At 43.0% G+C, this 13,067-nt stretch overlaps 1 protein-coding gene across 4 annotated transcripts in view; it reads left to right on the forward strand.

The window, feature by feature from the left end:
• PNPLA4 (patatin like domain 4, phospholipase and triacylglycerol lipase) overlaps positions 1-13,067 on the forward strand; it is an 80,012-nt gene that overhangs the window by 53,467 nt on the left and 13,478 nt on the right. For all 4 annotated transcript variants that reach the window (XM_083172570.1, XM_083172568.1, XM_083172567.1 and 1 more), the window contains exon 5: positions 10,365-10,430. In XM_083172570.1, coding sequence (XP_083028696.1) covers positions 10,365-10,430 — 66 coding nt within the window. The remainder of the gene's footprint in view (positions 1-10,364; positions 10,431-13,067) is intronic.

The raw sequence follows: 13,067 nt of genomic DNA on the forward strand, positions 1-13,067 counted from the left end.
ATATATATATATATATATATATATATATATATATATATATATATATATATATATATATATATATATATATATATCCCCTGCAGGTAACCATTGACCAAGTTTATTCTGCCTTTACTCTATGTTTTGACAGTATAATATTCGGCCATGCAGTGTGCGGCCAGTAATGACAAGTGCAAGGGGGCCCCCCGCTCTAAAGTACCCCGGGCCCCCCAAAGGCTTAATCTGCCACTGGTGCAACTTAAATGTAGAGATTGTTTTGGTAATAGTGTGTGAGGCCATGCGGATGCATGCTTTACAAACATAGCTGTAGGCCTATAATTTGTACAGCAATGTCCTAAATTTAAAATAGTAAGGAGTGCTTAAGCCACAACAATGTCATAACCCTTAAATAGCACAGGCTAATTGTGAGGTTAGAGGACAGTCCCCCAAAAACAAAGTACCAATTGGGATACAGCATACATTCATTGATGAAGGAGTAATTGAATTAATGTTATTTACTATGTACAGTATGTGTGTGTTAACATATTTTTTTTTAGTACTGTGTTTACAGCAGACCCATCTTCAATGTAGTTTAAAAATGTATGTGCCCTTCACACATAACTCACAACTTTTTATTATGTACAAATACAACAAACATTTGTTTATGTTATATATTAATTTTTTTTTTTATCCCTTCACTACAGACACTGAACAGCAGCAGGAGGAGGTGGCAGCCCTTATTCGGGAGATCTTCCTGACCCTTTTTTATTTTCAACTTCTTTTTGGCCTACTGGAGGCCCGCATTTAATTTTTTTTTATCCCCCCCCCCCTTATTATGTTTGTAATAAATAAAAGTTTATATTGTATTATAAATTGCCTGTGTTTTTAATAATAAATATGTTAGAGGGCTTGTAAGGGTAGGTACATACAGATGTGTAATGTAAGTTATATTAGTAATTTGAGGTGAGGGGTAATGATTGATGTGTAAATGTGTGTGTTTTTGAGTAAAATAACACATAGTGAAAATGCATGAATGTTTAATGTTTTTCGATTAAAACATCACACATAACATCAGGGTAGGTATACATGTTACACATTTTGGACAAACTAATTATGGACATAATTTAGTACATATACAGAAACACCAACATAACTTGATTTAAAAGTAACAGCAATATGGGGACACATAGATAGTGATTAAAATGCCACATTAGAACATAACAAATATACATGTAATGTGGTTTAAAATGTAGTTTTATTAGGTCTTTATTAAGGTAGACAATTGAGTTAATAGAAAACAATAAGTGAATAACAAATAGATTAATTAATCAATTGTCAGATTAGTAGTTGAGAGGCAAGATTTGCAGGTCCATATATGTGAAGGGTATGCCAGCGTGCACGGACGTACGCTCACTCTCACGAGCGGTGACATAAGCTGAGTTTTCCATTGAAAACAATAGGGACCCGTCCGTGCAAGCTGGCGTACGCTCAGATCGCCGCAAGAAGGCGGTGGGGAGACGGAGGAAAGACGGCCGTAGACGGCGCCGTACGCTCAGTCGTACGCCAGTTGTCGGAGTGTAAGGGCTGGGCCGGCCGCGTACGTTGCCGTACGCTCATTTGTACACCACTCCCCTTCTACGTTATTTCTGCCCGTACGCAAGCGGCTGATTTGTGGGTGGTCTTAACCCTAACGGCCGCGTACGGCTAGCGTGCGGTAATTGTGAACGTACGCACGTTTGGCCGCTCCGATCAGAATAAGGCCCCATGTGTACGCAACATTAGGCGCTGTGGAAACACTGTTGCACCATATAAATAAATAATAATAATACACAGGTAATGCTAACATGTAGAATAACCCTCAACTGTGATGATGTATTTATTATTATTATTATTATTAATAATATTTGAAGATAATTGAAATTAATATGAAGTCACATTTGCAGTCTCACATTTACACACAGACTCACATATACAGAAACCATTGCAGACTGACATTTACAGAATCCCACTGACAGAGACACACACACACACACACACACACACACACAAGTACTTCTGTAACTACAGTATAATGGAGCCTGAGGATACTACCTGTTTATTGCAAGACAGGTCTCATCCTTGGGAGTATGGAGCTTCTCTGACTGTGAACAGAGAGCATGGGAAGACTGTAAACTTATCCCTCTCATTAGTAAATGCTGGGCTTTTCCAGCTTATATAGCATACAATATTATTCACAAGAACTGAATTATTCCAGTATTGACACATTGAAAGAAGGAGAAAGCACTCATTTCATGTGGGAGTGCTTTAGATGTGAAGATGCTGCGTATATCTTGTCACTGTGGCAACAGTTCAGCACTGATGAACACTGCAGCTATAGCTGCCAGGTGACACCATATCTTCATACTTCATTCAAAATGGTTTTGTATGGCACTATGTAATTGGTGATCCATGTGTACATAAAGAAGTAACCTACTAGACTTATATATCTTTAGTCTATTGAACGGGAGACATACAGTACAGTACTGTAGTTGATATTATATTAAGACATTTTGTAGAAGCCCATACTAATCATTAATTCTAGATATTTTGCTGAGATTTCATATAAATGTATAATGAGAAGGAACAGACCTCCAATATCAATAACCTTTATATATATATATATATATATATATATATATATATATATATATATATATATATATATATATATATATATATATATATATATATATATAAATTTATTTTCAATATCAAAACTTTGATTTTATATATGATTTTTAAATGTCTGGTGATTTTAGAGAAGAGTATTATGTTTATTACATTCTGTACATTATACAGAGTTTTCACCATTTCAAATAAATCTGAATTAATTTCGACTTAGGGGGTCATTCTGGTGGACCCGCAAAGTTGCAAAATTTGCACCTTTGTGGGTCATCTAAATGCTGCCGGCTGTCCTCACGAAGGTCGGCCCCATGCCCGCATGGGGATTGCACCCGCACGAATACGAATGGACAGTGGCGTAACAATGGAGGGTGCAGGGGGTGCAGTTGCTATGGGGCCCGGCGGCTGGGGGGGGGGGCCCGAGCCCAAACTAGTAATCCCCTGCACCCTTTACATTTTTTCAATAATGCTGCAGGCAAATGGCAATGGCATCAGTAACCATCAGTAACTCTACCATCAGTAAAAGCGCAGCACCGGTACAGCCTCAGTCTCTCCTCCCCCTCTCCCTCCTGGGGCTTAACGTTATGCTCTAGTGACGGACGGTCCGTCACCAGCCCTGGCGCGAAATGTAAAAGTACCTGAATGACCTGTGCGCAGCTGTGGTGAGGAGACGCGGCGCGGAGGTTAGGAGCCCTGGCGCAAGTGCAGCTTCCGGCACTTCTCATGTGTGCTGCGGACAGTGCGGAGACCCAGCGTGGTGGTGAGGAGACCCTAGCCGCGTCTTCATGGCACTTATGTGCGGTGTCGAGACCCCGCAGTGCAGAGACCCGAAAGGGAAGGAGAAGTAGCGTCATGAGAGAGGGGGGACACCTTAGGTTTACAGCGGCACCTTAAAGGAAGGGAGCCATCTGTACTGGTAGAGGTCTCCCTCCCTCTAACTTTAGCCCTGTCTCTCCCCATTAACCTCTCTCTCTTGCTTGCCCTGTCTCTCACTGACACACTCTCTCCCCATCTCTTGCTGACACTCTCTCCCTTGCTCCCCTTTTTCTCTCTCCCTGATAATATCACTCCTACTCGCCCCCTCCCTCTCTTTCTCTCTCTCTTGCTCCCTCTCTTCTCTCTTTCCCTCTCCCTCTCTCCCTCTTTTTCCATGTAGCCCCCACCCCCTTTCTCTCCCCCCCCTTAGTCTATTACTCTTTCACTCTTTCTTCTACCCCCTCCAAAAATGGGCATTGTAGTGACAATGGGGGGGGGGGGGGGGGCTGCCAAGATGTTGCTATGGGGCCCTCATTATTCTAGTTACGCCTCTGCGAATGGATGTTTAACGTAAACAACCATTCGCAGCTTGCCTGCGGGGGGCAAAATCATTAGATGGTCTCCGACCATCGAATGATTACTACAGCGCTCGCAGATCTAAGATACCTTTCTGGTGTCTTAGATCTGCGGGTTCCCTGTATGGGAAGAGGATGGGCAGCTTACATCCGCTGATGTCAGCGGATGTAAGCTGTGCGGGGGGCACCACAGGCGAATTTCCATGGGAACGCCCAGCATTTTCATGGGAACTCCTATGAAATGCTGGGCATTCCAAGGGGTGAATAATAATTTCACCATGTCCGCTCGCACAATGCGGCTGCGAAGTCACTAAACATCGTTCCCCTGTGCAAACGCGCATCGGAGCAGGAGAACCCGAATGAGGGCCTTAGTGTATATTATATTGTTATGGTAACTTTGACGAACAACATTAGGACTATAAAACTGCAGTAAAAATAATATTTTTTTTTGTATTTTGACGCTAGATTAATTAATCAGAGAAAGATTATTTCCTAGGCTCAAGATAAAAAAGTCATCCATTCACAAAAAATAAACCCTTAATGGTTAAAGCAATTAAAGATTGCTATTTATGTTTTACAGCAATTAGGTGAGTGTCAATCATGAAAATCTTACATTACATCTGTATGCAGGTGCAGGATGGGGGAGGGAGGTGTATGCAGGCAATAAGAGCATTTTCAATCAAATGTGGCTCATGCAGTACATACAGTACCACAGCAAAGACGGGAGACATACAGTATCTTGTAAGTGCTCAACCCCTAGTACAACATATGCACTTATTATTATCAGTGTGTTTTCCTAATACTGAACAACTCATTAGCATGGCTACTGCAGTATATGGTCATTGCATCGTTCCATTGATATTTATATTTGGTACACAGCAGGAAAGAAAATTCCCATTCGTTTTTTTAAAGGGGAAGGCAATGGATGTTTGTATTTAGTTTAACTTAATTCGTGCTTTTATTTGATATTTGCATCTCTATTTAATTGTAGTTTGTTGTTAAAAGTCCAATTTCTCCTAAAATTTTAAATATTATATTTTTTAAGGAAAATTGCCAGGCCTTGCTTCTGAACACCTTGGACATCCCATATCCCACATGGCAAATTAAGCATTTGGAAGTTTATAATTAGCCTAGTTAGTCCAATAATTCTATCATTTTCTGGCTGCACTGTTCTCTTAATCAAAAGATTCTTCTCCTAAGGCCGGTTTCACACACTCCGGCTCCTGCCGGACGGTGAAATCCCGCACGGCCAGGGAGCCGTGCCGCACACATTAGTTGTGAATGGACACTATTGTGTCCATTTACACGGGACGGCCACGGCCCGGCCGCACGGCTGCAGCCGGATCCCGCCACTGGAAGGGATGGCTGCCGGGCTGTGGCCATCCCCTCCATGATAAACTACTGTGTGCGGCACGGCTCCCTGGCCGTGCGGGATTTCACCGTCCGGCAGGAGCCGGAGTGTGTGAAACCGGCCTAAGTGTCTTTGTGGGTAGAAGGCAGCTTACTCTTCCTTCTGCCGCTTCTCCAGACTCTTCCTTCACCTTGTTTAAGATGGTCAGACTAGGGCTGGTGGGCTGGACACTGCTGCTTCTGCTGCTAGCACCTCCATGATTTTCTGCCACAGCGGTGAGAGAGATGATGGGTAGCGGGGAGGGGTATGGATTATTTGATTGACACCAACTAGGTTGACATGCAGGAAGGTCGACATGGTTAGTTTGACATGGTCATTAGGTTGACATGGGGAAGGTCAACAGTCAAAAGGTCGACGTGGGGTTTTCACTTATTTTACCCTGAATGACGACACAGTCAACATAAACACTGGAACATGGCACCACGTCCCCTAACATGGCTCGCTGAGCTCCCCATGCTTTGGGCACGGTGACTTGCTAAGCTCGGCACACTATTATTTTCTCCCTCCATGCCCTAGTGCAGGCATTCCCAACCACGGCCCTCAAGGCACACCAACAGTGCAGGTTTTAGTGATATCCAGGCTTCAGCACAGATGGTTTAATCAGAATCCCTCAGATACTAATTAAGTCACCTGTGCTCAAGCCTGGATATCTACAAAACCTGCACTGTTGGTGTGCCTTGAGGACCGTGGTTGAGAATGCCTGCCCTAGTGGATGGTAGGGCAGAAAATACCGCCTGTCGGCTAAAAAAAAAAGTGAAAACCCCATGTCGACCTTCCCCATGTCGACCTAATGCTTGTGTCAAAGTAAGGACCCTGTTGCCCTTCAGTCATGTCGACCATCCTGCATGTCAACATTCAGTCATGTTGACCTAATGCTTGTAGACCAAGTGACCGTACAGTAGGTATCAATATAGCGCATACCAGTGGTAATTTAAAATTGTTGAGGGGTCCGCATAAATGTTTGTAGCCAAAATCCTGGATACCCCATAGAGCAGTGGTTCCCAACCCTGGTCCTCAAGTACCCCCAACAGTGCATGTTTTGCAGGTCTCCACACAGAATCACAAGTGCTATAACTAGCTCCACCTGTGGATCTTTTCAAATGTGCCTGAATAATGAGTGCACCTGCCGGGTGACCTGGAAAACGTGCACTGTTGGGGGTACTTGAGGACCAGGGTTGGGAACCATAGAGTCCTTCTCTTGAGAACCCACTGTTTGAAAGAAGTTATGCATGCGGTGTTGGTGCTCCTAGCTAAAATCTTGAACAACTGTGGAACAAGCTGTCATTAGTTAGCTGCATTCCATCTCACTCCCTGTGCTCTGAATTCTTTTACATACAGCTAACAGAAGCTGGTTTTGAGTTAAATAGCAAAGAAAACTACTGTAGTTCCAAATTCTCAAGCGCAGACAGGGTAGGGCACAGAAATGAACAACCTTGCAAACCACAAAGATACATTAGTGCCATGAGGTTACTGAGTAATCCTTCACATGTTTACTATAGCCAGTTACATGCTATATCCTGTAACAGTGAATTGCTTAGGGCACTAGCAACAGATGGAGCTCCCTTAGTTACACTGAATGACGCTATTGGGCTTTTCACTAAATGAATAAAATAAAAACCTGTATATCCAAGTGCATTCCACTTATACATGAATTGATTGTCAAAACAATAAATAAATGATACTTCCTTGAAAGCATTAAACTGTTATATTAATGACATGGCTTTACATATAAAATAAGATTGAAAATGACAGATGTTAAAATAGCAAAACTACTGTAACAAGTAAAACAAATAAGTATAAAAAATAAATGAACTGAAAGATAAGGAAATCAGTGCACACATTAACAAATGTATAAAGACAAGAGAATACAAAGTGTATACTGTACTAATAAACCTGGATAATTAACAGGGTGGGGACCAACACTTCTGGCATCTAAATGGGTGTACACATGGTGAGGTTTTTGCAGGATATTTTGACTAGATAGTCAAAATCTCCTAGAAGGTTATCCAAAATCTCCCAGTTTTTCTCCTGGTTAGAAACTGACGCTAAAGGCCCATATACACTGGGCGATTTTGAGCTGAAAGCAACTTCGATTTGTAGTCTGAGCTGCAGCAGCTACCACATCATCGCTGGTGGACGCCACTCATCTGCTGTTATAACCAGCAGATGCGCAACTGGGTGGACAGCTTTTCCTATCGTCCTGCACTGGGAAAATCGATCAGAAGGGTTAAAATTGCTCAATATGTATACACTGAGAGATTTTCAGCCCAGCAATGTTCCCCATCATTGTTGCCCCTACACGCTGGTTAAAATCAGACCTTATGTCAGTTTCACCTAGCAGAGGTGCTATTGCTCATATCAATTAGATACTGTATGTCATGTCAGGGACGGTGCTAGGGTGTTCGGCGCCCTCCTGCACACAATAAATTTGCGCCCTCCCATACTATACAAAAGGGACATTGCACACCAAAAGAAAGACTCCCATAGTACTCCCATTTCAAATTCCACCACACAGTAGCACAATCTTATTTACCTTACACAACATCATTGCCATAACTAGCCATTTTGGTGCTCTGTGCCAGAAAGGGAATTGGTGACTGCCCTACCACCACAGTAAAAAATGTAGGAGTGTGGCTTCATGGGGAAGTACCAATAACACCGTAATGCCCATAACACGTTATAACACACAGTAATGCCCATTATATATTATGCCACACATTGTGATGCTGCTTACATAATATGCAGCACACCATAATGGCCGTATGACATTATAACACACATTATGCTACATGTAATGCCCCGAGTACTCCTGCATATGCCCACAGTAGTAGCTCTGCTTATACATAATGCCCACAATTTCCAATAGTACTAGAGCTGCTTATACATAACCCCCATAGTTATTGACAGTTGTAGCACTGCTTATACATAACGCCCACACCAGTTGCCGACAGTAGTAGTGCTTCTTATACGTACAGTAATGCCCACACCAGTTGCTGACAGTAGTAGCTCTGATTATATGTAACGCCAACACCAGTTGCCAACATCAGTAGTGCTAATTATATGTAATGCCCACACCAGTTGCCGACAGTAGTAGCGCTGCCTATACATATGCCCATACCGGTTGCCAACAGCAGTAGCACTGCCTATACATTTGCCCACGCCAGTTGCCGACAGTAGTAGCGGTGCCTATATATATATATAAGCCCACACCAGCTGCCGACAGTAGTAGTGCTACCTATACATATACCCACACCAGTTGCCGACAGTAGTAACGCTGCCTATACATATGCCCACACTAGTTGCCGACACTAATAGTGCCCACACCAGTATGTGCAGAAATGTGGAAGTTGCCAAATAGCGATTTCCACACTTCAGAGTTACAAACTGAATCTGCCCAGTATCTCAACATTAACATACCCCACCCCATTATTTGAAAAGTGTCTCAATGATTATACAAAAAAAAAAAATCATTACTAAAAATATATATTCTATACAGTTATAATAAAACACTTACAGTTCTTCTGCACCTGCTTGCTTATTAAATCTTCTCCAGGCCTTCTCTTGATGTCCCACCTCTATCTGCATAGGCTCCTCTTTGGCAGGATACCATTACACTCTTTACTTTACTGAGGGGAGAGAAGGAGGAGATAGAGGGGGCGGAGTGTTGAGGACTGCACTGCCTTCATAGAGAAGAGGGGAGGAAGGAGAGGTGGCGCTGCTGCCTGTTCATCATTAGATTGACATATACAGATGGAGCCATCCTCATTTAGCCCTTTAATAGGATTAATAGGATTAAGTGAGTAATGGGATTGCTAATCCCCTACTGTATTGTTCTGTATTGAATTGCAGCTGAGAACAATAAGCCTTGGCTCAGCATGGCTCACCATGGCTATGCAGAGATGGCTAGATGAGGCTGGCTCCATCTGTAGATTGACAGGTGCAGCAGATAGGACAGGATGGAATGGGTAGGGTGGCGGATCCTGACATCCAGACACAGATTGAGGACCTTGGGTAGCTCTTCATGCTGTTGGTGCAGCTCGCTGCTTGCCATAATGTGTGACAGACTGCGGCAGCCAAGAGCCACCAAAATAACCGCATAGGGTGTACGAAGGGCCAAGTGAAATGGGTGCCACTTTTTGTTTTTACGGTGCTGCTTCCTTTCATAATGTAGGACAGGCACATAAGGGTCCTTCCGTTGATGAAGAGGGGGCTGGACTTGGCGCATGGTGTAGTACAGCAAGCTCTTCATGCTGCCCGCTGTTATCTATATGACAGGCGGTGTGGTGCAGGCAGCTTTGGCAGAGCAGGGAGAGCACATTTTCAGCAGGGCGCCTCCCTGCTTTGTGGGTTGTGCAGAGAAGGTAGCGCCGGCCCTGTGTCATTGCAGAATCTCTAATCTCTCCAGGTCATTATTTCTCAAGAGCAAATATAGTGTATTGAGGTCTTGTAAGATTGCATGTGCCCATGTAGATGACTTGTATAGACTTGTATATAAACCGTCATTTCATTTGGATAGACTAGCAGGGTACAGAGATGTCAAAGGAATAAGCTCAAGGTTAAATATCTATTTTGACACTGCCAGGAATAATATAGAATTGCATTTATGTATTAGCAGCTGAAAGACTTTTTTTTTTATTTCTTTTTAACATGTATTGCAAAGTGACTAAAAAGGGACTTGAGAACTAGTGTGAAATTTGCAGCTTATTACTATTTCATGCTTGTTATGTAACAAGGCGATGGTAAGGTTCATCTCCCCAGCCTTACACTGTAATTCCTGCACTTGTATAAAGCTGAATAAAACAGCATTTGATTATGTCTTTAATCTTTGAAGCATGAGCGTGGTTATTGGGTTTAATTAAACTGAATGGCTGTTTTGGAAATTGTTGCCATGTAGAAAATGTAATTTCTCTTTTATCCTGTTGTTTTAGCTGTACTAAATAGATCAGTATACAAATATAACACAACTTTATTTCTTCTTACAGGTACTTCTGGCAAGTTGTTTTGTGCCTGTGTATGCTGGTATTCATGCTATAGAGTATAAAGGAGAGGTAAGGATCAATAGTTACTTTCACCTTTTGATTATGACCATTGATGTTCACATGAATAATTTACACTTCAGTTTTGAGTCAAATTAAATATCAGAATTACATAAAGAGCATAATTACTACGGATTCAGTATTGAATTTCAGCTGTCGGGATTCCGGCGTCGGGATTCTGAACGCCGGGATCCCGACGCCGGAATCCCGACAGCTGAAATGCCGACAAGGGGGGGACGTGGATCGCCCCCCCTTGCGGGCTCGCTGCGCTCGCCACGCAGCGGGCCCGGTGCCTCGCTACGCTCGGCACACTAATTTATTCTCCCTCCAGGGGTGTCGTGGACACCCACGGAGGGAAAATGTGTCGGCATTTCGGCGGTCGGGATTCCGGCGTCGGGATTCTGAACGCCGGGATCCCGACCGCCAGGATTGTAACTGCATCCCATTACTACAGATGTAAAAGCTCAAGCAATGACTTATTTGAACAGTAAGGACAGTGCTTTTTAAATTCTGTTCTGTGAGAGATGCGCAAAATATCTGCTGAAAATGCCAGCGTCACTCACATTTGTTATATAAATTCAAATAAAAAAAAATGTTGTTAAAAAAAGATTACATTTCCTATATAAGGTAAACATTACAGGTCATTTTGATGAATAGAAATATTTGCTTGGCAAATTTCAAATCTATTTTGACAAATTCCCTTGGCACTCAAAGGGTTAAGTATATCCATGCTTAATTGCAGACACTTTATTTAGTGCTGCTAGTGTGTCTTGTGACTGGTTCTTGAGAAGCACTGAATTTGGACATTGCTTGTCATGACAGAAAGTATTGATTAACTCATACGTTTAGGTGTATTCAATGCCCTGACGGGGAGTTATAAATTATTGGCACATAGAAATGTCGATAACTCGCCATCAGTGTATTCAATCATTTCCCTGAGGCGAGGTTCACTCGTCGTCTGCCTTCTCGCCTGTTCCCTGAGGCGAGGTGGAAGCGGCGAGTGTGGCTATTAAAATGGCAGTGCTCACCACAAAATGCGGCAGACTTGCTGCATTTACAGCGAACCTGGCTGTGTAAGGGGATCCTCGCCGGCCTCTCATGGCGAGGATTCGAGCCCCAACATTAAATACGGCGAGGGGGTTTCACAACGAGGATGACTTATTTTCGGTGAGGAAAAGCCATTCTCGATGTACAAATCCCCTCGCCAGCAGCATTGAATACCGCTTTTTTAAGTTTCAATAATAAATTAAATAATCGGTACTCATGTAGTATCTGGACGCCCGATTATCGCATTGCATCCGACCAAATCGCATGCGATGCGATGGACCCAATTTTCCATAGGATTCTATGGGAAAAAGGGTCCTTTTTCATTTCCCCACTATCCAACTACGCACGGAGTTGGATATAAACCTGTGGCGAGCGTAGCGAGCCACCGAGCCCGAAGCGTGGCGAGCGGACGCGGATTCGTTAAAAAGTATTCCGCATCCCCTCGCGGGGCTCGCTGCGCTCGCCACGCTTCGGGCTCGGTGGCTCGCTACGCTCGCCACAGGTTTATATCCAACTCCATGCGTAGTTGGATAGTGGGGAAATGAAAAGGACCCTTTTTCCCATAGAATCCTATGTTAAAATGGACTCAGTCCATTTTAACATTGAATCCTATGGAAAAATCGGGTCCATCACATCGCATGCGATTTGGTCGCATGCGATGTGATGCGATGGACCCGATTTTTTAATCGGGCGTCCAGATACTACATAAGTACCAAATAATCGAATTTATAGAATGTATCATAACGGTTATTTGTTCATGAAATTATTAAATTTTATGAAGTATTATTAGTTTCTGCTGGTAGCATTTAGCTTTTGTACTAGGTCAATTAAAGGAAGGCGGCAGATTCAGGGGGCTGTTTGATCCTGGTCAATGTGTATTTTTTGTTGTTATTCTGTTAGTTTTACATCGACCGTTTTTTAATTTTCACTTCTCTTGACTGTCGTGATGGGTACTTCACGAATTGACGTATTGTATTTCGGGTGAACTGTCGATATATCACCTGAAACCTATTTAATGTTCATCCGTCGAGACTGTTTTGGCGGCTTGACGTCAATTTAAACTAGACAGTTTTGGTTGTCGTGACAAGGGTTTTCCAGTGTCTTACAATGAGACACCCCAAAACTCATGCAGGCACACATGGAACATGATAGGAGCATACATTACATTGCAGAAACATTCCTAATGTGAATACAGATGAAAGTAGAAAAAACTGTGCAAATCATACCATATACCCATCCCAATTCTAAAACCCACGTGAAACCGAAAATATTGTATAGCAAAAACCATTACACCCCCCCACACACACGCACACACACACAAACACACACACCACAATCACCCACAACCAAACTGGGAACACAAATTGACATTTCAACAAAATGTTGCTTACCTAAGGTTCAAATGCAGAAACTGAAAACCAAGCACTTCTCCATTGATTTGCCGTCCAGTCCTTCGTCCGGAGAGCGGCCTTGCAGTTAGTTGGATGCAAAATACAAAAAACTCACCACAAAAAAACTTGCCTGTCTCCCGGAAGTGTAGACAGGCAGGGATTCTGCCACCCACCACCGAGTTAAGGGGACACGCGTCCCCATCAGATGCAG

This window comes from Crinia signifera, chromosome 2 (genome assembly GCF_055691185.1).
Source record: "Crinia signifera chromosome 2, ASM5569118v1, whole genome shotgun sequence".
Classification (NCBI taxonomy): Eukaryota; Metazoa; Chordata; class Amphibia; order Anura; family Myobatrachidae; genus Crinia; species Crinia signifera.